Here is a 27,535-nt window from a genome sequence, read left to right as displayed (position 1 = left end):
TCCCTCCCCCTCCTCCGCCTTCTTCTTCTTCTTCTTCAACAGCCATTCTAACAGGTGTGGGTGATGGGTGATATCTCACTGTATCTTTGATTTGCATTTCTTTGATGATTAGTGATATTGAGCACCTTTTAAAGTACTAGTTGGCCATTTCTGTGTCCACTTTGGGAAAATATTCAGATCCTCTGCCCATTTTTTTAGTTGGGTTGTTTGTTTGTTTAGTTATTGGTATTGAGTTGTAGTTCTTTGTATATTTTGGATATTAGCCCCTTTCAAGATAGACTTGAAAATATTTTCTCCTATTCAATAGGTTGTCTTTTCATTTTGTTGATGGTTTCTTATGCTGTACATAAGCTTTTTAGTTTGATATATCCCACTTACTTAGTTTTGCATTTGTTGTTTTGTTTTTGGTTTCAAATCCAAAAAAAATCATCACCAGGACCAATGTTGAGGGGCTTTGTTTTCTTCTAGGAGTTTTATGGTTTCAGGCCTTACATTCAAGTTTTTAATCCATTTTGACTTAATTTTTGTGTATGGTGTAAGATAATGGTCCGATTTCATTCTTTTGCATGTGGCTGTCCAGTTTTCCCAACACCACTTATTACAGAGAATGTCATTTCCCCATTGTATATTCTTGACTTCTTTGTCATAAATTAGTTGTGTTGGTTTATTGTTGGACTGTCTGTTCTGTTCCATTGATCTTGGTCTCTATTTTTATGCCACTACCATACTGTTTTGATTACTATAATACAATAACTTTGTAATATAGCTTGAAATTAGGAAGTGTGATGCCTCTGGTTTTTTGTTCTTTCTCAAGATTGCTTTTGCTATGTGAGGTCTTTTGAAGTCCCCTACAAATATGAGGATTATATGTTCTATTTCTGTGAAAAATGCCATTGAAATTTTGATAGGGATTGCATTGAATCTGTAGATTTCCTTGGGTAGTATGGACATTTTAACAATATTCTTCCAATCCATTAAGCCTGGAATTTATTTCCATTCATGTTACATCTTCAGTTTCTTTCATCAATGTCTTATAGTTTTCAGTGTACAAATCTTTTACCTCCTTGGTTAAATTTATTCCTAGGAATTTATTCATTTTGAGGCAATCGTAATGATTAGGTTTTTCAATGAGGTTCTTGACTGTGTAGAAGAGATCACTATTAAGCATAATGCTTGAAGATGAATGGGTGTTTTCTAGGGTAGGATGGTGAGAAGGAATTCTAGAAAGAAAGAAAACAACGTTGAAAGCCATAGAGTTATGTTAGTCAGCATACTCACATAAGTAAATAAATAAATAAATAAAACAAAAACAAAAGCCATGAAAGCATGATATGTCTTGAGATGTTCTAGAGATCAAAAGTACTTTGGCATGGCTAAAACATAGGGTGTCAGAAGTATTCGAAAGGCAGGCAAGTAGGGGAATCAGGGAAGGCTTCATATACCATACAAGTTCCAGTTGGACTCTGCTGACAATGACGAGCCACTTAAAGATTTTAAACTGGAAAGGTTAAAATAAATCAACAACAAAACAAAAACGATTGCTTTCCTACAGAAATCCTCCACAGCTGCGTGCAAGGGGCATATAAAGAATGCATGAGGATACAGATTATCTGAATGGTGATGATGTGGCCACAGGACTTGCCCGTGGTAGGACTCAGAGGGAACCTGAAAGCTATACAGATGTGTTCTTAGGTTTGTGATTTTGTGTCTGGGTGGATATTCAGAGCAAGGCTTGGGGAAAGTTTCTATTACAGAAATCAAGTGGCTGGATTAATATCAGGCATGGAGAATGTGGTAGATATCTTAAGAGAAAGGTAGAGATTTGGTATGTGTGTGTTTGTATATACACGAATGTATGTGTATATATACAGACACATGTTTCTCATATGTCATTCATGTTTCCTTGCTCTTACATAGTTTTACAGAAACCAAAATAGTGGATAGGATTGCTTGAGAAGGTTAACGGGGGAAAGAAGAGGGCTGAAGGCACAGCCTTAGAGACATCAGCATTTAGGAGGCAAACAAAAAGAACATGATCTGGAAAAGGAGTCTGAGACAGACTATTAGGAGAGAAAGGAGAAAATCCAGGAGGGCTTAAAGAGGAAGGGAGTTAACATTATCAAATGCCATCAAAAGACAAAGTAAAATGATAACTCAAACAAATTCATTGACTTTACCCATCAAGAGTGCATAGATGGCCTGGGCCAGGACAATTTGAATGAAATGATAAAGGAGAAAGTCATTCAGTGAGTTGACAAACAAATGCAAAAATAATACTAAATATAGAGGCTTCTTTCTTTTGGAAATAAAATTAGACTTTTTTCCTTCAGTTTTTATCATTGGCATGCAAATCTTGGTATGGGAGATAGAAGCAAAAATGTTAAATTATTTACTGAAATTATAGACAGAAATATATTTTCCAAAAAGACATCATATATTTGAGAAGTCGAGGCTATTGCAAAATCTAATGTCTTTGTCAGCTTCTCTGATAATTACGTGTATGAAGTAGTTGTATGGATATTTGATTTCCAGTCATTGTCTGTAGCATACAGGTCACATTTCCCAATAGTCAGGCCAATCTGGTGTGTGACGCCCAGGTACAGAATTGCAATTGTTAGTGTCTAATTTCATAGAGGAATAACTATACATTCAGTTAACTGAATTTCTCTTTTCTTTTTGAAAAATGGAATTTGAATTAGAGTATGTCTTTACTAATATTTATAAAAGTTGATTTTTAATCTGCTGATGAGTGTCTTATATGCAACTGAACTGAAACCTAACTTTTCATTTGTTTTATATTTGTATTTTGTATTTGTTCTAGTATTTCCTATTTTGCCTATTATGGACCATATCTGATTCATCCCACTGGTACTATTGTGGTTGTTATTATTAAATGCTCTGTCTCAGTACTTGTGCTCGGGATGCAAACTTTGTGCTATGTATACAAAGAAGACTTAGACATATCCCCTGCTCTGAAGGAGCTCCCAATTTAGCTGTGTTGGGTGGGAAGCACAGACACTATAATTAGAAAATTACAATGTTGCATTTAAAATGTTATAATAACAGAATTAATGTTGGTGATGGTAATGTTACAACTGCTGGCATTTACCACATGCTAGGCACTATTCTAATGATTTGTGTGAATTATGATGTTTAGTACAATGGGCTGAGTATCATTGTCCACATTTTATGATGAGGAACCCCAGAGAGAGTATGGGCTTGTCCAAAGTCACATGACTAGAGAGTGGCCAAGACCAAATTCAGTGTGCTTCTTTGGTTCTGAAACCTGCACTCTTTTTTTTTCTTTTTTTAAAGATTTTATTTATTTATTTGACAGAGAGAGACAGCTGGCAAGAGGGAACACAAGCAGGGGGAGTGGGAGAGGAAGAAGCAGGCTCCCAGAGGAGAAGCCTGATGTGGGGCTCAATCCCAGAACACTGGGATCACGCCCTGAGCCGAAGGCAGATGCTTAACGACTGCGTCACCCAGGCGCCTCTGAAACCTGCACTCTTAACCACAACACTAAACTCCCTCCCATTGCAAAGGCCTTGAAGGAGCACATAGGACCCCAGAGAGAAGTTGTCAAGGAATGTTTCCCTGAGGAAATAAAGGATGGATTTGGAGGCTCATGCCAGCATTGCATTGTGGAAGACAGTCTAGGCATTGACAGAGAGGGACAAATGCCCAAGTAGATAGTGCAGTTGACAGACCTGCGATCACTGGCTGAGCTTCCTTCTGACCAACTGTGAGGCTGCTCCTAAGGCGGTGCCTTCAACTTCATCATAGAAGTGATGCTTACGTCTTGTCTTGCAGGGTACCTGAATGTGTGATAGAGAAGAAAGGGAAGGACATTCCAGATAAAGGAACAGCATGTGCATATATGTAGACATAAAACAGTGTGACCAATATGTGATTAAAAAGCTTGGCTTATTTCACTCCAGTGTGCCGGGAGAAAGGCAGGGAGGTATGGAGCTAGTATGTGACATGTAAATAAGATCAGCTTTATCCTGTGGCACAGGGCACCCTAGAAGTGAATCTTACCCCTGACAAGTCCTTGGTCATCAAATACATGTTGGAGAACCAGGTCAGGGGAGATCTTTCTGACTCCCCCAGAACAAAGTAGCAACCCAATAGTAGGAAATAGGAAGGACAAACAAGATAAATGTAATCCAAGATAAAAATATAACCAAGTCTGATCTCAGGGATTCTGTAATGTTCTTTCAGACTGTATTTATTGGCTCATGTGGCATACTTGTCTAGCAGGATCCAATAGTTTTGGCCACTCTCCCAAGCACGGGGCATTCGAATAAGCCACGCTTAACATGAAAAGAGGAGACAGAAACAGTTAAAATTGTTGCATAGTATCATAATGATCCTAACAGTGTGAATTATGTTAAGTAATTAATTTGAAAAGTTAAATCTTATTATTTTGAAGTACATTTTCACCTAAATCACAGTTAGCAATGTCTTTACATTCAAGAGATTACACTTGAGTTTTGTGTGAAAATTCACTCACAGTTTCTAATTCCCCAAAAGACATTACTTTATGCAATGTGGTATATTATCACCTCAGAGTGAAGCTTTGCTGCTGGCTGCTATTTTCACATGCAAATGAATGGGATTCAACGAACACTATTCAGCCTGTAGTCTAGTCCTTCTGGCACCGTGACATTTAGGACACATTAAACCACCTCATCTCCCTTGAAATCATTTCTTTGACCTAGAAGAGAGGACTGCCCTTTAGTGACATCTGCTGGAAGGACCAGGTACATAAAGAAAGAAAAAAATCCGGAACCGTTTTTGTCAGGTTGTCTGTTCTCTTTAGGTTTCCACAGACAGGAACACCGTGCTTCAAAATTATAATGCTTTCTTTTACATTTGGGTGCTTTTAATGACCTGAGTAGTGCAGCTGGACGCTCGCGTTCATACTGACTTACCTTGGACTGGTTCACACCTTCCATTGACCTTATCACTGTTAGCTCATTTGTGCACATAAAAGGTGTTTGTTAATTCCAACCACATAACCTCTGAAAGACAAAGGATTTAAATGGAATGCTAACTGCCCTGTCTGAGGGAAGTGGGAATTTGGTTTAGGATAATGAGGTGGAAATTATACTAAAATGAAAATTAGTGTTTTCTGATACAGCCTCTGGTCCTCAGTGGCTGACAGATGATGAATGTGCCCTTCCATTGTCCTGGGCCTATTTTCCTCAGGAGGAGTTTAAGGTAAAGTGGGAGTCTGTAGACAGTGCCTGCTTTGTAAGCAGACACACTTGGGAGCCATTCCCCATGGCCACTTGCTTTGCTTTGAGGTGAATGAAATGTTTTGAATGGAATGTTCCAGCTCTGAAATCAATATATTAATACCTGCCTTGAAAAGGCAGTGTTAAGATTTAGCCAGGATGAATACGTCCTTGTATTCCACTTCTCTCCTCTCCCCTTTACTTTTCCCTCCTGTCTTACACATAGAGACAGAGGTTGGACTAATTAATCTATAAGACAACTTCTTTTTAAAAGTTCAAGTTCTTCAAGATTATAATAGTACTACTTGTTTCTTGTAAGAAACTGGGGTATTAGAGAAAAGTACAACCTAACTCTTGCGTGTGTGTGTGTTTTCCCCTGTTACCTTCCAATTTTAACTTTCTATGAGCACCTGCTGGCTCTCAGTGCTTTAAGACTCATTGTTTAATTGGTTTCCTCATCTCAGGGATTTTGTGAACAAGTGCAGTGGAAAGAGCTTCAGTCCAGCTTGGTTTAATTCATAGTTTGAGAGGTGATTATAATCCATTTCTGAAAAATAGCATGGAGCTGGGCTGGAAATTTCATTGAAGATCAAAATGAAGACGCTAGATTGAGAAACTATTATAAGGTTGTTCCAATATCTTTGAAGTCTTTATAGTGTTGTGATTTATGTATAGACACTTTAGCCATTATTAAAGATACATAGATAAGTATCAAACATGTGAGGGGGGGGAAGGAAAAATGCCAGTACTATCTACCCAGCACCAACCCAAGGCAATGTTCACATGAGACCCGCCCTTTTCTTGTGCTCCTCACTTGGTGGTCTCAGTATGGCTAGTGATGATTTTCACTTGAACACTGCAGCAGCACCTTGTCAGGAATGGAGACCCCTCAGAGCCACCCTCCTCAGAGAATTCTGAGATGAAGACCTGACCTTGGGAGGCCCTTCAGTGACTGCGCATATTCCATACAGGTTTGGAAAGCTTCGTTGAGCCTCTCTGGCCAGGTGTTCAATCCTTTCTTACCTATGGCCTGTTTGATTCATTGAAACTACCTGCCTCTCCCTTAAAAGGGATGACACTTGGCCAAGTGTGGGCCATGTCTTCAGAAAAGCTACTCTAAATGAAGGAGTGAATGGACACCATCATTTCCACTTCAGCCAGGAGGGTCATATTGGGTATGTTAGGATTTTCTAGAGAAACCGAACCAATAGAATGAGGATATCAATGGGATTTTTCCAAGACAGAGCAAGAGAAAAGAGAGAAGGATTCATTTTAAGGAATTGGCTCATGGTCTTGTGGAGGCTATCAAGTCTGAATTTTGAAGAGGAAACTGGCAGGCTGGAGACCCAGGGAAAAGTTGATTTGCAGCTTGACTGTGAAGGCTGTCTGGAGGCAGAATTCCCCCCTCCTCAGGGCACTTTCATCTTTTTCTCTTAAGGATTTTAAGTGATCGGATGAGGTCCACCCACATTATGGAGGGTATCTGCTTTATTCAAAGTCTACTGATTTTGGTGTAAATCACATAAAAATATATACCTTCACAGCAACATCTAGACTGGTGTTTGACCAAAATCTGGGTATCATGGCTTAGTCAAGTTGACAAATAAATTACCCCTCATAACAGGTTAACATCAGGCCCAACAAACAGCAATGGATGATAGACTCAAGCTCTGGCTGCTTGACACTTGACAGACAGAAAGTGAACAGAGAAAATCAAAGAACATGATTGGAAATCAGGTGTCCTCCAACTGCTCTTCCTCAGGCCTGGAAAATGTTTTTTCCAATTCCTACCCTGAAAGGACTGTAAGATGGAAAGGAAAAGAAGATGTTTTAGGGCAACAGGAGAGGTTGTGGAAAGATCTCTTACATTCTTCCCCTGATTCCAAGGTCTGGGCAGTCTAGACACCACGGATGAGGGGATGGCACATGGGACAGCAGCTGAGAAAGGAGATGGAGGCCAGGACAGCTGTATGAGTTAGGATCAGAATAACAGAAAACCTGGCTTCAGGGAGCAGAGTATGCACATGGCTTTGACACAAGAGACAGACAGCAGGCAGGAGTGCACAGGTGTGCGCTCCTGGAAGAGATGATGATAGCTGGGCTATCAGGAGTCATCTCACTCCTCCTGTCCTTCCTGAAAGCAAGGGAAGACAAGAACCTGCTTACATTGTTTCTGGAGTTTTATGCTTTTGACTTTACAGTGACTTAGTTGCATCCTTGCCTTCAACAGGAATGCTTTTGGCTCAAGTACAGATCTGCTTGATCTTTTTTTCATGAAGATAGGCTTTCTGCCAGAATGAATATATCTCACTTGTGAGAAAACAAGTAACACCCTCAGACAGAAATCAGTCCATTAAGTTGGTGCTGAGAGTTTCCCTTATTTGTTTTGCTCTCTCAGTGCCAAATTCTTAGCTAAAATGGCTAGGAATGGGCCTCCTTAGCTCAGGTATCTACTCACGATAAACCTGAAGACGATCTCCAACTAGGGCACTATTAGGACGACCCACACCACAGTGAGCCAGACATCTGTGTAGCCTGGGTCTCACCTTCAAGAACTCAAATTTAGACTTTGATTTTATCTCCTAGTGACCTATGCTTTCAGTCCCAGGGCAGGTTGATAGTGTTTTTCAAGACCATCGCATTCATCTTACAACTTAAACTGGATTACCATCTGTGGACAATGATAATTTTATTTTTTATGTTTAAATACCCACTTGTTTAATGTTTAAAAAAAATATGCCCTATGTTTGGCATTCATAAAATATACTGGGAACCTCAGACCTCTGGGCAAGGTCTAGCCTCTCTCTTGCTCTGTGAGGTCTTTCTCTGGACTTTTCCACACAGACATAGTATAACTCCATCTAACCCACCCAGAGGGTGTGTAATGAGTGGTGATGTGGGCGTGGTGTGCCCTGTTTCTGGAGGAACTAAATAACATGATCTTGAGCTATGCGAATTTATTTGAGGCTAGTTCACGTTGCTGTCTGTCCATGCTTGTTCTCTTCCCTGTGTCCAATGGGAGAATCATTTAAAACTCTTTTTAGAAAGAGAATCTTCTGGATTGAATTTGAACTAAAACCCATCTTTTATTGGTTAAAAACATCAATTCCAAATTTCTCACCATAAAAATCATTAAACATTTCTTCTTCAGCTTTAGCAGCTAGAGCTGGGGGCAGGCAGGCCAGACAGACAAATAGACAGACAAACTCATGTTTAACTACTGCCAGTAAGCACCATGTGCTCAGTTTTCATCTTGGTGCATTTCCTAAAGTTGCTTCTAAATTGAATTCCAGGGAACAATGAATGGGATGAAAATTGTGCTAAATAATAATTATTTTTATGAATATTATTTTATCAATATTACATATATCATAAAGGGATGACTTGTGAGGATATATAAAAATTCAATTTTCACTCTATGCAGAGTGAAAATACAATGCTACAAATTATGTTAAGGGAAGTTTTATATAAATGACAAATTTTGTGTGGGTAAAATTTTAGTGATCCATCTTGAACATAATAGAGGCAATATGGGAAAATAAATTATATTTTTGGATAAACTTATTTACACAGAAAGCAGTATGATCCAAATTTTGTGTTTATTTGAATTCAGATGATCTTTTAGTGTAATTTCATAAAAAGGTATGGTAAATACTACCTTCAACAATGCACTGTATAATGCCCCATATGTAATCTTAAAATGCAGCAATTCAAATTAGGAAGGGAAGTCAATGCTTAGAGTTTTAGTTTATAAGGTACCTAACTACAGAAGTTTATGTGGTAGAATATATTAGCAAAGAAGACGAATGTTAACATGCTAACTTTGGTGCGTTTGAATATGCCTTATGGGAGTTTAAGTCAATAGGGAAATAATCTTTGGGTCTCTAAGTGTGCTTTGCTTCTCTGGGAGAAGTACCCTGTGGCCTCCTGAGCTGTGAGAACCGTGGGTCATGTATCTCACAGTCCTCTGAATAACCCCTGGGACTGTAGACACTTTGCCACACTATTCTTGGGGCAGGACACCTTAGTTTTGCTCACTAGTGAAGACAGGAGGGAATTTTGATAACCAACACACTTAGCACCTTGACTCTTAAATCAATCCAGTGAAAAGTTTAAATTTGCAATTTGGTGATTAGTTCAAGAATCTTTTCACATTATTTTTAATTTGTTATATATATTACTGCCGTAGTATCTAACGAAAATAAATTTGGAATTGGCATCATTTTGTAAAACTGAAGCTGTGCATACACTGACCTAGCAATTCTAATTCTAAATATGTTCCAGAGAAACATTTCTTCATGTGCACAAGGAGACATGTGTGTTTGTTTATTGAAATATTATTTGTAAATGTTGCAAAAAATTGATAACAGTCAAAATGGCTGCCAATATAGGGAATATATAAATGAACTGTGGCCTGTCTGCATGGTGGAATATTATAGAAGAGTTGGGGATAAATATTGAGATCTTTATGTGTGGAGAAATCACCCAGAAGAGATGCAGTAGAGAGGGAAAAAAGAGAAGTTCTAAAAACTATAGGAAGTTTAATGCCATTTCTGTAAATTTAAAAACACTAAATATTTATATTTATCTATATTATGTTTATTTTCATATTTTTAATGTATACATTTTACTTATATTTATTCACATCCCTATGTATGTGTATGTGTCTGAAAAGAGGCATCACACTCAGGAGAGAGGTTATATGTGAGAAGAGGGAGACATAGCTAAAATTAAGATAGTGGTTAAAAGAAACTTTTATTTACCTGTAATATATTTTTACATGTGATTTGTATAATCAAAATAAAAATGTGTGGAACTATGAATAGAAGCAACTATATCAAGTGAAAGCAGTTGTTAATCCCGGATATGGACAATAAAGAGTATTATTTTCTTATTTGTACCTTTTTGAATTTTTAAAATTTCAAAGCCTAAAAAAAAGAATGTGATTTATCCTTTTGTGTTTACTCCCTTCTTGTATTGTTGGAAGCTCAATTTAGGAGGACTATTAGAATTTATGGTTTGATGTGAGAGGAGAGTCCTTTCTGTAATTTAAAACTTCTGTGTTGAAGGGAAACCAAGGATCTAGGGTATTTGGATTTATATTACTTTATCTCTTATATATTTATAGTGAGAATTTCACATCATTTCTAAAGTTTCTTTTAAAAATATAGTACAGACACATCGAATAACAATGTATGATGCTTAAGCAGTGCACTCCATCTTACAAAGACATGTATTCACAATGAGTTATTTTAATTGAATACCTTTTAAAAAAATTTCATGCATCCTTTTTATTTCTTGGTATCAAGATTTAATTGAATAAATTTAATTGAAAAAGCTCCTATAAAATTGTACATATTCTTCCAAAGTCAAGTCAAGAGAAACATAAAATGATAGAATTTTAAGGTAATCTTATAAAGATTTTTGAATCAATTATTCTAAAATAAACTACTTCTTAAAGGTGGTAAAAAATTTTATTTTGAGAAATTAATTGAGGGGAAATAGATATTTTGTTGTTTGTTTTTGCTTTTGTGTTTGTTTGTTTTCCTGACATGCTAATGCTCTGTAAAATTTTTCCAATATCATTTCCCTTGGGTGTCATATTTCCAAACTAATTATTTCATCTTTTTCCTGTGCTCCTTACATTAGTGATATAAACTCAGCTCAAATAAACTTATCAAAATGACAGTTTATTGCCTAGATAACTAAAAAGTCAGGAGGTAAATTTGGTCTCAGGCACAGCTGGATGCAGGGCTTTGTTTTCTTCTCCCATATTTTGGCCCTGTTTGTCTCTGCTTGGCTTTATTCTCTACTCTGGACAATAATAGCCCTAGATGCTCATTTTTCATAATCTCTGATCCCAGACAAGGAACATAACACTATTTTATTCATAGCTATGCAACACTCATGAATGCCCCCAATATGCTTCGCATGAGTCATATGCTCCCCACAGAAGAAACAGTGTGTCCAAGGAGACAGTTGTCTGGCCTTAGTCACCCTCTTGAAGGGTGCATGATTGACGTTTCCATCAAAATCATAGGCAGTGGAGTGGGTTCTTCTTTCACTGATAGAGAGGGTCTAGGCAGACCAAAACCTAAGTTGGCTACCTGTGCAGAACATTTTGTTTGTTGCTCTGTTGTACCACTAATACTTTATATACTAGTGTGTAATTATTTGTTTGTAATCATCAACTCAACTGTGCCTGCTCAGTATCAGGCACCATATGTTGCTCATCTTTGTGTCCCTATTACTGAACACAATATGTGGCATGTAGTTGGTGCTCAATAATTTACATGCTGAATAAAGTAATGTATTAATTGATGAAAGAGAATGTTGTTTGTCTCTCTTACACTTATTGTTTTGTTGACTTGTTTTAATATTTCCTTAGAAGGCTGTTATATTTCTGGACTATGAAGAAAAATTAATTAATTAATAATAATTTTGCCTAAACCCAAGTAATGGTGTTATGTTGAGTTGATAAGTGACATCTGATCTATCGATATTGTCCAAATTAATTATGCTCAATTGGCATGTTGCCATATCTAGAATTTTTTAGTACCATACAAATATGACCTAAAGAAAATGGTCTTTAACACTTTGTTAAATGCCTTTAACACTTCGAAGAGCTCTGTAGCTAGTTGCACTTGTCTGGCACTTTTGGACTAGCACACAGCACCTGATATGCATAATCTGCTATAAACAATGTACTTACCTAATGACTGCGCATGATGTACCTAATTCTGTCTTATGTTTAGTCCTTTAGTGCCATAATTTGGTTATAAAAGGAGAATTAGTTTACAAGTTTCTGGAAATAATATCACTGGAATCCACATATTATAATCTTTCTTCTTCTTTTTATGTTCCCAGAGACTTGAGGTTTAACAGAATACAAGAAATTCCTGGGAGTGCCTTCAAGAAACTCAAGAATTTGAACACTCTGTGAGTACTTATCGCTTATCTGTGAGGTTTCTAAAATTACAATCTAGTTGGATTGCAGTTTGTCATGGAAAGTCATTTTGAGAGGAAAGAACAGCTAGGATGGGAGTGAAAACTTGCTAGTGCTCTTGTAACCAGAAATTCTCTGCTTCTTTCCACTGCCTATATTTTTGCTACCTTCTGAATCTGAGAGATATTCCTACTTATCTAATTGTCATTTATACTTTATTAGTTTAGAAAGCTTCAAGGATGAAGAAACTGAGAGAAAGAATAGTTAAGTAATTTGTCTATGGGTCCCATAGCCAAAGCAATAGGCATGGAATTAAAATTCATGGTCTTTTGACTAAGAAGTCCATGCTTTCACCAACACGCCGCTGAATCTCTTTATTTGTAATAACACAAATATCTTTAAAATCATGTATTTAGAGGAAAAGCCACAACTTTATGGTTAAGCTCTGATAAAAAATTTCAATGTGTAAAACATTCATTTTATTCATTCAACAGATATTTATTATCTGTGGTCTGCTTAGCAGTTTGCTGGCTTTGGGTCCAGACCAAAATACACAGGGGACCGCTATGGTATAGCAGATAGTCTGACCTTGCCGATGATCAGTAAACGAAGACCCAACTGTAAAAACTGTAAAACATGTGTAATAAAAATATGGCAAACTGCATAATGGAAGAGAGTAGAATGCTATGAGAGATGATGACAGGGGCTTACAGGTACTAACTTTGCTCAAAATTTAAAAGTATTTATGTTGCATTGATTAATCCATAGGGTAAAAATCACTGGAAGTTAAATATATTCAGTGTTGTTGGAACTACTTGGGTACATTAATCTTATTGACATAATATTTTCATAATTGAGTTAATATTTTCAACCTAGCTGAATTTATCACCGTATTATAGCCAAGACAGTTCTTCTTTTTTTTTTTTTTAAAGATTTTATTTATTTATTTGACCGAGAGACAGCCAGTGAGAGAGGGAACACAAGCAGGGGGAGTGGGAGAGGAAGAAGCAGGCTTCACAGCAGAGGAGCCTGATGTGGGGCTCGATCCCAGAACGCCGGGATCACGCCCTGAGCCAAAGGCAGACGCTTAACGACTGCGGCACCCAGGTGCCCCCAAGACAGTTCTTCTAATTCAGGGTTGAGGTTATAACTTTATACCTGTGCTTTTCCCACCTGAATTCTTTCCAGTAACTGATGCCTGAATACACATACTGTATCACAATATCTCTGGTTGGGGTGATGCAAGCCTAAGGAAGTAAGGACTGCAAGGTTTATTTCTTACTTAACAATAAAGCAGTTGTTCTCAAACCATAATAGTTAAAAATGTTTCCTGGAGAGCTTGTGGACATGAAGATGCCTAGTCCTCTTCCCCAAAGATTCAGATTTAACTCTTCTCAGGAGGGGCCCAAAGATTTGCATTTTAATGAGTATCTCTATGGGGTCTGACGCTTGGGGAGCACCATCACTGAAGCGTTCAAGCTACTATCTACTGAGATATGTAGATGATAGAAAACCAAATTTCTTATTAATTTATCAAATTGTTAATGTTACCAAGTGTTATCAAATCTCTTCTTTCAATATAAATTAAAAGTTTTTTGAGGAGTGTAGCAAAATGATGATATTTATTGCAGTTTGGCCACATTTTGGAGTTATAGCACAAAATACTTTAATTATTAAAGAACAGTTCACCTCTTCAATTTGGTAGAAACCATACTTATTATTAATTTGTGTCTAAATATTTTTATTAAAAACCCAAAATGAAATAATTATCATTTGCGGTGTTAATTACAAGCCTCATTCTATACTGGTTGTTTTATGTACATTAGCTCCATTTCTTGCTCCATTTCACTCTGTGTGATAGATGTTATTATTTCCATTTTACAGGTTAGGAAGCCGAGACTCATAATTGTAATGTAATTTACCCACATTCATACATCTAGAAAGGGGCAGAGTCAGGATTCACACACACATTGATCTGTTAACTGCTGGGCTGTATGGTTTCTCATGATGGCTTTCAGGAAGGCTAGTTCCCTAGAATAATAGATGATGGATCACTTAAATAGTAAGTTGTGTAAGAGGGAAAGAAGTGAGGTGAGAAATGGGACACTGAAAGACTGCTGGGATTGGAGAGATCTTATGCTAGACCAGTAGGGTGAAGCCCCAATTGCTCAATGAGTTCTGAGGACCCAACAGAGTTATAATTATATTGCAGGTATGTTCATGAACGTTAGGGAAAAGTAAACCTTTTAGCTGGTGTAATTACTGAGTTACTTGTTATATGTTTAAAAAAATACCAAATTACCAAATTTTGTAAGAAAATCTCAATATTTAAAATATTTCTCAAATAAGATATAAGATATGATATTATGTTTTATATAATGTGATGAGAAATCTCTATGCTTCATTTTATGAGTGCTTTTTATCATGCTGATGAATCAACAGTCACTATTTCATTTATTTGTTTTTATTTAAAGATCAGGCATAATGCTTTCTTTTCTCTCAAGACTTTGAAGGATTGATGTTTAATGGTTTGCCAAAGGTGTTACTCTGCAAGTAGCCATAACTTTAGTTAAGATATTTGATAGTTATGGATATAAGATAGTTAAGATATAAGATAGTTATTCTGTGATGTAGCAAGGGAACAAAATTTCCTGCAGTAAATATTAGCATAGTTTTCTAGTTAGAGGTATGCAGAAACATTTAAAAAAGGCATTAATTTCTGGGATAATAGAAACATGTAGATTAGATTTGGCTTTCCATCCATTACTAGTAATAAGACTTCACTTGGATCACTTTTTAACTTCTTTACTTTGTAACTTGCTTTTAAGATGAAAAAATAACCACACATGGCTTTATGCTGATCTAGCCAGTATCATACAAACCATAAGATGAAAAAAAAAATCTCAAAGATCTGAATAAAATACAAAAAGCAACTCTTTGAAAGTTAAGATGTCAAAAAGGCAGCCAGGACTTGAGTAGCTAAAATCTGGGAAAGAAAGGAAGCTCATTGAGCTGACTCAAACCTGTGCAACTTTTCCTTCTCTGGTCATTTGTCAACTCAAGATACAGAGCATGGAGGATGAAGAGAAGCAATAGCATAGATTTCATGGCGGTCTCATTGGACTGGGAAGACAAAGATCAGAATTTAAGACCACCAAGACAACCATCACTAGAAGGCCAGGATACCTGAAGGAAGGCAGTTGCAGAATAGTGAGGTGAAGATTTTACCAGCCATTTCAATGAGGCACTTGCTAACTTAAAACTGAAACACATAGGGAGAGGGTACTAGGAAGCCAGGGAGAAAGTAGCTATTAAGACTTAAAAAGCTAATCAGAGATTTTGACCACTTCAATGTACCAGAGAAACAAAAAACAGTTTAGGGCTCATCACAGAAAAAAGCCCCTGATAAATACCCCTGGTTTTATTTTATTTTTTTTAAAGATTTTATTTATTTATTTATTTATTTATTTATTTATTTATTTATTTTTATAAAGGGACAAAGAGAGAGCAAGCGAGAGAGAGAGAGAGAGAGAAAGCAGAGGGAGAGGGACAAGCAGACTCTGCGATGCAGGCTTGATCTCACAATCCTGAGATCATGACCTGAGCCAAAACTGAGTCAGATGCTTAAATAATTAAGCCACCCAGGTGCCCCAATACCCCTGGTTTTAATTTTGTACCCCTAAAGAGCTGTGCCCTAGAAGCAAGGGACCATCCTAGACTGGGTGAAGGTGACCTGCTGTATTCTTTCTGCCTCCTAAAAACAAATAAAATCTCTGGAAAAATATAAAATGATCCAAACTCTTTAAAATTTTTCACTCACAATGTCTGGCATTCAATGAAAGATGTCCAAGCATGCCAGGAAAACCAAGAGAGAAAAAAAGATAACCAAAGAAGCTATGTTTGTTTAAGATTTTGAAATTATGAAACATAGACTTTAAAATAATTTGAATTAATATATTTAAGAGAATAAATGAAATGATAGAAATTTTCATCAGATAAGAAGAAATTACTATGTTTTTCTTAGAACTTAAAAGATCATTCCATTTAGGAATTGAGTGGATTGTTTCAATCATTTAGATTAAAATACTGCAGAAGGGAAAATCAGAGTCCTGAAAGATAGGTTATTAAAAATTACCCAGATAGAAGCAAATCAGGAAAAAGGATGGACAACACAGAAAAGAGAGTAAAAGACAGGGACATGATAAAAATATCTACATGCAATTAGAAGATGACTAAGAAAATAGGACAGGGGCAATATGTGAAGAAATTTTAAGCACCAATGTTCCTCCAAAATAAATGATACCAAGTCATAGATTCAAGAAGCCTTATGACACTATTTAAGCTACATATACAAAGAACTACACTCAGTCACATTGTAGTATACTTGCTGAAAACCAAAGACAAAGGGGTCATTTAAAAAATATTTTTAGGTAAACATACATTATCTTTTAAGAAATAACCATGGTAATGGTGAAAGTTAAAAACAGTGGAAAGACATTTTGCTGAAAAAAAAAATAATGGAAAGACTTGAATTCTCTTCACAGGGAAATTAGCCTTTAACAATGAAGGCAAAAAAACCCAAACAGACATTTGCAGACATAAAAGCTGAGATAATCTGCAGTCAGTAAGCCTGCAAATTCTTTTTCCCCTCAGGCAGAAGGAAAAGGATGCAAAATGGAAATGCAGAAGTGTAAGATGCGATGAAAAACACATAAAGGGGAATTTTTGGACTAACTTTAAATTCTTTCTTTTTTAAAAAATATTTATTTATTTGTTTTAGAGAGTGTGTGAGCACACACCAGTGGGAGGACGGGCAGAGGGAGAGAAACTTCAAGCAGACTCCCCATTGAATGCAGAGCCCAACCTGAGGTTTGATCTCATGGCTCATGAGATCATGATCTGAGCCAAAACCAAGAGTCAGTTGATTAACCAACGGAGCCACCCAGGCACCCCATTTATTTCTTATAATAATTTCTACATATGCATTTAACATATGTAGAATTAAAATAAATGATAACAATAGGACAAAATGTAGGAGGAAGTTAAATAGAATTAAAACGCTTTAAGCATTTTCTCTGCTAAGAAAGTGCTAAAATTATCAGTTAAAGGTAGACATTAATTAGGTCAGTATATGTGTTGTAATTTCTGGGGTAACCACTACAAGAATAATAAAAAAAAATTATATTTAAGAAGTTAATAAGAGAAAAACCAAATAATAAAAATTATTGATTAATCCAAAGAAGGAAAGAAAGGTAAAAAGAACAAAGAACAGACATGAGAAATAATAATATTTACGTATGTCATATTTGTGCACACATGACATACAAAATTATATTCAGATTGGCTACTAAAATTAATAACTCAATTTATTGATATAAAAATCAAGTATATTTCTATATTCTAGTAACAACCATTCCAAAAATGGAATTTTTAGTGTACAATTTTCAATAACATCAAAAATTTTGTTAAGTAAAAATAAATGCAACAAAGGTTATAACTTTATGAGGAAACTATAACAGATTACTGGGAGAAATTAAAAAATCTGAAATAAATGAATACATATATCATGATTATGAATTGGAAGACCTGATACTGTTACCTTATCACTTGTTTCAATTTGATTTATAGATTCAATGCAAACCCAGTCAAATTTCAGCAGGCTGTCTTGTGAAAGTTTATTAGCTGAATCTACAAAAGACCACACATAGCTAATCAAGTATTAAAGAAAAAGATTGTAGAAAGATAACTAGATATCAAGATTTATTATAAATAAAAGAAATTACAAGTGTGTGTTTGGTTCAATGACAAAGAAACAAATGAAACAGAATGCAGAGTCCATAAACAGACCCACATGTAAATGGTCACCTGAGATGTCACAAATGTGTATTGCATTGCAGTGGAAAATGACAATTTTCTGGTAAATGGTGTAGAGTTGTTTGGATACCCATGATGAAAAAAGATAGATTTTGGCACTATTCCACTACTTTGGTTCACATACAATAATCAATTCTAGATGGATCATAGCTCATGTAAAAGATAAAAATAATAAGGATTCTAGAAGATAACAGAAAAAATTCTTCATATCCTTAGGACAAACATTTCTCAGAGGACACAAAAAGCTGTAACAGTAAAGAAAATGATTGATAAATTGGATTTCATTAAAGTTAAGAACTTCAGCTTACCAAAGACACCTTTATGAATAAAAAAAGAAGCCACAACCTGGGATATTTATGATTATGTATATCCAATAAAGGATTTGTATCAGGAACTCTTACAAATCAATAAGTAAAAGACAAAAACCTCAGCTAAAAAATACGTAACATCTTGGAACAGCCATTTGACAAATTATAATATCCAAATGGCCAATAAACTCTTAAAATGTATTCAATATCCCTTTGCATCAGGGAAATGCAACATAAGATGACAATAGGATACCTCACACCTCCATTACAACAAAAAACACTCAAAATACTCACAATGGAGCCAATAGAACTCTTATAAATTGCTGGAGTGTAAAGTGGCTCAGTTATTTTAGAACATTGGCAGTATCTGCTAAAACTAAATACACATAGATCTGGTGACTCAGAAATTGCACATCTAAGCATATAATCAGCAGAAAGGAGTACGCATGTTTTTCAAAGTTATGTATAAGAACTTGATAGACACATTATTTGTAATACTGAAAACTGGAGAAAAGCTGAATTATCCATAAATAAATTGCAGTAAATTCACACAATGGAATATTATAGAGTAAATAGAAAGAATGTATTACAACCACATGCAATAACACAGATAAATCTTCCAGATGAAATATTGGGAGAATTACACTGGATGCAAAAGAGGGCATACACATATTATTATTTCTTTTATAAAAAGTTCAAAACCAGGTCAAGCAAAATGCAAACTTTTCTATATTGTAGAGCCTGAGGTTTACTGGCTGGCAGAAGGCAGAGGGAATTTTCTGAGATGTTGAAGATGTTCAATTTCTTGGTTTGTGTGGTGGGTACATGAGTATTTTCATTTTCTTATAAAAAATATCAAGTGGCATACTTAAGGGATCATTAAAATAGTCTTAGAAGAATAAGAGAGAGAAAGGGGGGCAGAAAATTTATTTAAAGAAATAATAGCAGAAAACTTCCCTAGTCTGGGGGAAAAGACAGACATCCAGATCCAGGAGGCACAGAGAACTCCCATAAAAATCAACAAAAGCAGACCAACACCAAGACATGTTGTTATTAAATTGGTAAAATATGGTGATAAAGGAAAAATCTTAAAAACAGCAAGACAAAAGAAGTCCTTAACTTATAAGGAAAACCCATAGGCAGGCTGGAGATTTATCAGCGGAAACTTGGCAAGCCAGAAGGAGTGGTATGCTATATTCAAAATGCTGAATAAGAAAAATCTGCAACCAATAATCTTCTATCCAGTGAGGCTGTCATCCAGAATAGAAGGAGAGTTCCCCAAACAAAAACTAAAGGAGTTCATGACCACTAAACCAGCCCAGCAGGAAATATTGAAGGGGACTCTCTGATTTAAAAAAAAAAATTAAATCCAATTTAATTAACATATACTGTATTATTAGTTTCAGAGGTAGAATTCAGTGATTCATCAGTTGCATACAACACTCAGTGCTCATTACTTTAAATGCCCTCTTTAGTGCCCATCATCCAGTTACCCCATTCCCCCATCCACCTCCCCTCCAAAAACCCTCAGTTTGTTTCTTATAATTTGAGTGGAAATGAAAGACCACTGTGACAACAATAAGAAAGGATCAGAGAAAATCTCCAGAAACAATGATAAAACAAGTAATAAAATATCAATAAATATTTATTTATTGATAATTAGTTTCAGGGGCTCTTGGGTAGCTTAGTCTGTTAAGCATCTGCCTTTGGTTCAGGTCATGATCTCAGGGTCCTGAAATTGAGCCCCATGTCTGGCTCCCTACTCAGAGCGGAGTCTGCTTCTCTCTCTTTCTCTGCCCCATCCCCAAGCTCATGTTCTCTTTTTCTCTCTCAAATAAATAAATAAAATCTTTAAAAAAATTACTTCAAATGTAAATGGACTAAATGCTCCAATCAAAAGACATTGGGTGTCAGAATGGATAAAAGCCTACCAGGGACTCATTTTAGACCTAAAGACACCTGCAGATTGAAAGTGAGGGGTTGGAGAAACATTTATCATACAAATGGATGTCAAAAGAAAGTTGGAGTAGCAATACTTATATCAGACAAATCTCAAGCAGACGCCACACTGACTGTGGAGCCCAGTGTAGGGCTCAATCCCGCAACCCTGAGATCACCACCTGAGCTGAAACCAGGGGTTGGATGCCTAACCGACTATGCCACCCAGGTGCCCCTGTTCTTATATTGTTTTTATCCTGCTTGTTATCAGGATAGTACTGGTCTCATGGAATGTTCCCTCTATTCCATTACTTGGAATTTTGATAAACATTGCCATTAATTAAAAAAAAAAACATTTGGTAGAATTCACTAATGAAACCCTGTGGTTTTGGGCTTTTCTGTGTTGGGAAATTTTTGATTCCTAATTTAACTTTCATTCTTGCTATTGGTCTAAGAAGATATCCTATTTCTTGGATTCATGGTTCATGATTCAATCCTGGTAACTTGTGTGTTTTTGAAATTATGTTTTTTTTTCCCCTAAGTTATCTGATTTATTAGTATATAATTGTTTATAGTAATCTATTATCACACTATGTATTTGTGTGGTTATCTATTGTATTGTTTTCTCTTCCATTTCTCATTTTGGTTTTTGAGTTGTTTCTCTTTTTTTCTTGATTAATGCAGTTAAGCATTGCCAATTTTGTTTGTTTGTTTAGAAAAACTTGTCATTACTTTCAATGTTATGTTACTGTTTATTCCAGTCTCTATTTTATTCATTTTTGATTTTTCTTTGTTATTTTCTTCTACTAAATTTAAGCTAAGTTTCTGCTTTTTCTAGTTCCTTGTGGTGTAATGTTGTTTACATGAGCTTTTTTGTTGTTGTTGTTAATACAAGCATTTATAGTATAAATTTCACTCCAACATCTTCTTTTGCTGCATCTCGTAGGTTTTGGAATACTGTGTTTTCTTTTTCTTTTGTCTTGAGACATATATTGATTTGCCTTTTGATTTCTTATTTGGCCCATTGCTTGTGCAATAATGTGTTGTTTAATATTTACATATTAAATATTTAATATTTTTTATTGTAGATTTTCCAGCTTTTTTTTATTATATTATGTTAGTCACCATACAGTACATCCCTAGTTTTTGATGTAAAGTTCCATGATTCATTACTTGCGTATAACACCCAGTGCACCATGCAACACATGCCCTCCTTAATACCCATCACTGGCCTATTCCAATCCCTCACCCCCCCTCCCCTCTGAAGCCCTCAGTTTGTTTCTCAGAGCCCATACTTTGTTTTATTGTTGATTTTGAGTTTTGCACCATTATGGTTAGAAAATATACTTGGTACGATTTCAGTCTTCTTAAATTTGTAAGATTTTTTAATGTCTCTTTTTATGTGATTTAACCAGGGGATTCTTCTGTGTGTACTTGGAGGAAATGTGTATTCTATTTTTCTTGGATGGAATGTTTTATATATATCTTTTAGAACCATGTTTTCTGAAGTATGCTTCAAATAAAAAATGTTCTTGTTGAAAAAAACTTTTATTGAGAGTATTCGTTTAAAATAAAGCATAACAGGGGTGGGGGATGGGTGAAATAGGTGAAAGGGATTAAAAGTGCACTTGTGATGATGAGCACTGAGTAATGATGTATATAGACTTGTTGAATCGCTATATGGTACACCTGAAACTAATATAACTCTGTATGTTAACTATACTGGAATTGAAATTAAAAACTTAATTAAAAAAAAAAAGAATTACACAGTTAGAGTCATAAGGATGAGACCACCAGAGTCCAATGTCATCTCTACAGGAGGCTATTGAATGTCTTCTTGCAAGACAGCTCACCACAGCATCTCTGAGAGATAGTGAGAATAGTAAAGCCACAATTTTACCAGTTTATTATAAGTACAAAAGGGAAATAAGGAAAAGAGCTTTAAAAATAAAGTTAAAATTTTCACGACACAATATTAACAATTTTGACTATGTGGCTTTTATACCAGTATAGCAGTACAAAGTGAAATCAAGCATCTGGTGATTTTATTTCCTTGAGTTGCCTTTGCACTAATTGCAATGGGAGCTTCTCTGTTTTCTTGATGTTTAAAACAAATTCCAACCACACTGCTCCTGCAAATGTAAAAGAGTTTTCTGGAAGAGGGCTGGCTTTTTTTTCCCCCTAAATACAGAGTTTGGTAAGAGCTTATTTAAAAAGAAATTTGTAAACATTATGTATTGCTGGGCCATAAGAATTAGAGGGTAAGACCAGGGATCTATTACCTAAAGACCCTGGATTTCACTCCCTCCAGAGCAGCTTGGCAGGACTCTCACCAGCATGTTTGAGCCTTCTAGTTTCTGGATGAAAGGGATAAGAATAATACCTTTGGGAAGCAGGCTCGAATTCAATTATGGATAACCCAAATGGATTACTCAAGTGGGTTATTCAAATATGCTTATAGGAGAGATAATTGAGACCCAGGAGAGCAACAATAATTAATAAACACCAAGGACAAAGGTTATACTATAACACAGAAATAAAACAAATGCATGCTGTCATTTAAATGACGAAACTGAAACACAGAGATCTTAGTCCAGGGCTGATCCCCTCTGGTTTGCCTGCATTCTTCTGGAAAAAAGCCTTCTTCTCTTCTGGAAGAGAGCCTTGGGGAGAATGTCAGAAGTGGCTATTATTTTTTGTTCTTCAAATAGTTTCGTGAATTTTGGTGAGTTACTTAACCCCTCTAAGTTTTTTTTAACATATCCCCCAACTTTTTAATTTTTCAAACCCACCCCAAACTCGAAAGAACAATACCATGATTACCTGTATACCTTTCACATAAATTTGCCAGTTGTTAACATTTTGCTACATTTGCATTTCTCTCTCTTTACATACACATATATATGTGTATAGATATTCATTTATTTATGTATTTGCTCTAATTGACTGAAACACTTCCAAATAAGTTGCAGATATGATTCTTCATCTTCCATAAATTTTTATGCTTCTCCTAACAAAGACATTTTCTTACATAACTGCAATATCTTCAAACACCTAAGAAATTTGATTTTGATTCAATAATATTATCCAACATAGATATTTTCCCAAGTGTCCCTCAAATTTCATTTATAGGTAGTTTTTTCTCCCAGCCCAGGACCCATTAAGTGTCAGGTTATCACGGCTCTTCAGTATCCTTTAATCCAGAACACTCACCCACTTTGTTTTTCAAACCATTGATATATTTTAAGAATCCAAGTCTGTTATTTTGTAGGATGGACCATAATCTGAATTTGTCTTATTATTTATTTTTTAAAATTAAAAAAAACTATTTATTTATTTGACACAGAGAGAGAGCTAGCGAGAGAGAGAGCACAAGCAGGGAGAGCAGCAGGCAGAGGCAGAGCGAGAAGCAGGCTCCTTGCTGATCAGGGAGCCCAATGCAGGGCTTGATCCCAGAACTCTGGGATCATGACCTAAGCTGAAGGCTTAACCGACTAAGCCACTGAGGCACCCCTGTCTTATTATTTCTTCATGATCAGCTGTAGTACTGCTAAGTTTGATTGCTTGGTTAATGTGATGTCCACCAGATGTTTCCATTGTAAAGGTAGTTTCCCTTTGTAATAAGTATCATGTGGGTGATACTTGGAGATCTCATATATACACTGTTCCCCAAATAGTTTTTACCCACTGGTTTAGAATCCATTGCTGGAATCAGTTATTACATTGAAGATTGCAAAATAGTAATTTTCTATCATCCTTCTACATTTATTGGTTAGCATTCCTCGGTAAGAAGAGTTTCCTCCCTCATCAATTTTAATGTCATTATACACTCAGGTATTTTTTTCTATTGCCTGTGTTATAATCTGCCCCCGTCATTATTTTTTGATGTCCAAATTGTTTCAGATTTGATCATGGGAATCCTTTGAACAGCATCTTCATTTTTCTGACATGTTCCCACTAATCTTTGACTACTTCTTTGGTCTCTGGACCAAAGTGGTCCAAGGTCACTTCGAACTTTTCTGCAATAGATCTAGAAATAGCCTAGGAATCCTGCTTCTTTTAAATGGGAAATAATATTTAGAAACAAAAATCTGGGTCATTAAATATATAGTTACACACACATTTATATAGTCATGAGTTTATACTGATACCTTCAGTTCAAATGCAACATCACAGGGTTTTTCTTCATTCTCCCCCATTACACATTTACATATTCTTCTCCCATTGTGAGACCCCTGATTTCCAAAAATAGTAATGTATTTACTCATTTGCTATATTCTACAGAACACTCAAACAGGTTCAGAATTCTTTATAGCAAATACCAGATTTATACCAAATAAATCATAGCCAGCATGCCAAGTTAAGTGTATGGTAACTCTGTAACTCTTTTTGTCTTTTGTATCATTGAGACAATATAGTCAATGCGCTGTATTTAAAAGTTACCCAAATCAATTATTTCTTTCCACTGAGTATGCTATCTCTTTGCTATACAGTTAAGTTCATTTTTTTTCTGTTTACATTCATTTTTAGGTTTTTAAAAAATCTTGTTTGATATAATATGTACATGTCTTAAAGGTCAAAAGTATATTTAGAAAAAGATCTATTAAATCTCATTCCTACTGTTACTTTTCTACCTTGTTAGCACCCACACCCTACACAAACTATTCCATTGGTTTCAGCTTTATCTTCCTCATGTTTGTTTTGTAATAAAATACAAATATATATGTAAATATATGAATATATAAATACAACAAAAAGTACGTATATGTATTTTATTTCACTTTCTGTCTTACACAAAAGGTGACAAATCTTGCCTTTTGTCATTTGATAGCATATTCTGGAAATCATAATAGTTTACAAAGGTTTTCATGGAAGTATTTCTGTGGCACCCCTGTATTCCGTTGTGTGGATTTACATGTACTCAGCCAGTCTCCTATGAATGGCATTAAGGTTCTGTCCAACATTTTCCTGTGAAATATTATGCAATAATAAAACGATGAATGGAGTTGCTCATACATTATCCACATTGATAGAGTACATCTTGTATATATCATTTTTTTTGATATTCCTAATGCCTATTATAGCAGGGCAATTTACACTGTCACTAGCGATGCTTGAGATTGTCTATTTCAATACAGTCTCATCTAGATAATAGCCATCAAACTCTTGAATTTGATTTTTCGCTGAACTGATAGGTAAGAAATGATATGTAGTTTTACTTTTCATTCTGATGAGTGAAGTTAAAACATCTTTCACGTGTTTAAAAGCCACTTGAATATCTTTTTCTGTGGACTGTTTGTTCATGTCCATAGCCCATTCTTATATCAGAATTTCAGTGTTTGTCTTCATTTTTAACTCTTTATATTCTAGAGAGAGTAATACTTTATATGTAATGTCTGCTCTAAATATATTCTCCCAGTTTGTCATTTGTCTTTTGACTTTCTTAAGATGTTTCGTTGTTTGCAATATGGAAGTTTTTATGTCAAATTTTAGGTAGTTAAATTTGCATATCCTTTCTTTTATTGCTTTTAACTTTTGAATCATATTAGAAAGCTTTTCCCCACACTGAGTTCATAAAATAATTTATCCACATTTTCTTTCAATGATCATATGGTTTCATATTTTTACATGTAGGTCCCTGGTCCATTTAGAACTTATTTTGGTGTTTCTTGTGAAGTATGGATCCAATTTTATTTTTCTCCAAATGGTTACCATTTGTTATACTACCATTTATTTAAAAAGATCATCACTTTTAGCATATACTAAATTTCCATAGGCATTGGAGTTAATTTTGAACTTTCTCATCTTTTTTACTAATAGACTTTATTTTCAGAACAGTTTTGGATTTACAGAAAAATTGAACAGATGTTACAGATTTTCTATATGTCCTCTTCCTCTTCTGGCAGACAGCTTCTCCCATGTTTAGCACATCACGTTAGTGTGGTACATTTGATACAGTTAATGGAACAATTGTATGCACATTATTATTAGCTACAGCCCACAGTTTATTCACACTTGCTTAGTTTTTACCTAAGATCTTTCTGATGTTCTGGGATCCCATCCGGGTTACCATATTACCTTGAGTTTTGTTTCTTTAGACTCCTTTTGGCTATGGCGGTTTTTCAGAATTTCCTGGTGTTTGGAGACTTTAATGGTTGTGAGGAACATTGGTCAAGCATTTTGTAGGATGCCCTTTTATTAGAATTTGTCTATTGTTTCCCTCATGATTAGACTGGGGTTATGAGTTTTAGGAAAGAGGACCACAAAGGCAAAGTGCCGTCATCATCACACCTTTTCAAGGATACACATTATAAGAGTGAGTTATGACTGTTGGTGTTGACCTTGATCACCTGGCTGTGGTCGTGTTTGTCAGATTCCTTCATTCTAAAGTCACTCTTCTGTTCCTCCCTTCTCATGTTGTACTCTTTGGAAGAAATTTATTATATGAAGCTCATACTTAAGGAGTGGGAACTTAGTCCCCTCTTTCTTTAGCGTGGGACATCTACGTAAGTTATTCAGAATTCTTCTGTAGATTTGTCTCTCCTTTCCGAATTATTTGTTTATGTCAGTATGAAGTTATGGATATTTATTTTATAGCTTGGGTTATAATCCAGACTATTATTTTTTTTATGTTGTTGCTACAGTTGTTCCAGCTTTGGCCACGGAGAACTTTTTCCATCGGTGCTTATATCCCTTAGACAACAGTCCCATCATTGTGTTTTTTTTTTTTTTGAGCACTATTTTACTTTCTAGAATTAATCATTTCTCCAGTAGTCATTGCTCCTGTGTTTTGTTTTTGTTCTGTTTCTTTTTGAGAATGGTATTAGAAACCAAGGTCCAGGCACTGTATTTCTATTCTTTTTCCATTAGTTTGTCTATTCATATGCCAGCATCAAATGTTACTATAGAGGCTTACTAGTGTGTTCTAATACCTGGTTGCCCTATTCCTGTCCCCGCCCCTATTATTGTTCTTCTTTTTTAGTTTCCTCAGCTATTCTTTATGTTATTCCATGTTTGTTTTTCATTTGAAAAATGAAACCGCTTAACAGCGGTTAAGCGTCTGCCTTCGGCTCAGGGCGTGATCCCGGCATTCTGGGATCGAGCCCCACATCAGGCTCTTCTGCTATGAGCCTGCTTCTTCCTCTCCCACTCCCCTTGCTTTTGTTCCCTCTCTCGCTGGCTGTCTCTATCTCTGTTGAATAAATAAATAAAATCTTTTTTTTTTT

The 27,535-nt window shown here is 35.6% G+C and overlaps 1 protein-coding gene across 1 annotated transcript in view; it reads left to right on the top strand.

The window, feature by feature from the left end:
- Positions 1-27,535, top strand: part of PXDNL (peroxidasin like) — a 450,026-nt gene that overhangs the window by 163,117 nt on the left and 259,374 nt on the right. Inside the window, exon 2 of the mRNA XM_034650166.1 lies at positions 12,111-12,182. Within this exon, the coding sequence (XP_034506057.1) occupies positions 12,111-12,182 (72 nt within the window). The remainder of the gene's footprint in view (positions 1-12,110; positions 12,183-27,535) is intronic.

The sequence above is a fragment of the Ailuropoda melanoleuca genome, unplaced genomic scaffold (assembly GCF_002007445.2).
Source record: "Ailuropoda melanoleuca isolate Jingjing unplaced genomic scaffold, ASM200744v2 unplaced-scaffold11384, whole genome shotgun sequence".
Classification (NCBI taxonomy): domain Eukaryota; kingdom Metazoa; phylum Chordata; class Mammalia; order Carnivora; family Ursidae; genus Ailuropoda; species Ailuropoda melanoleuca.
The sequence above is the reverse complement of the archived record's forward strand: the minus strand, read 5'-3'. Positions and strand labels throughout refer to the sequence as shown.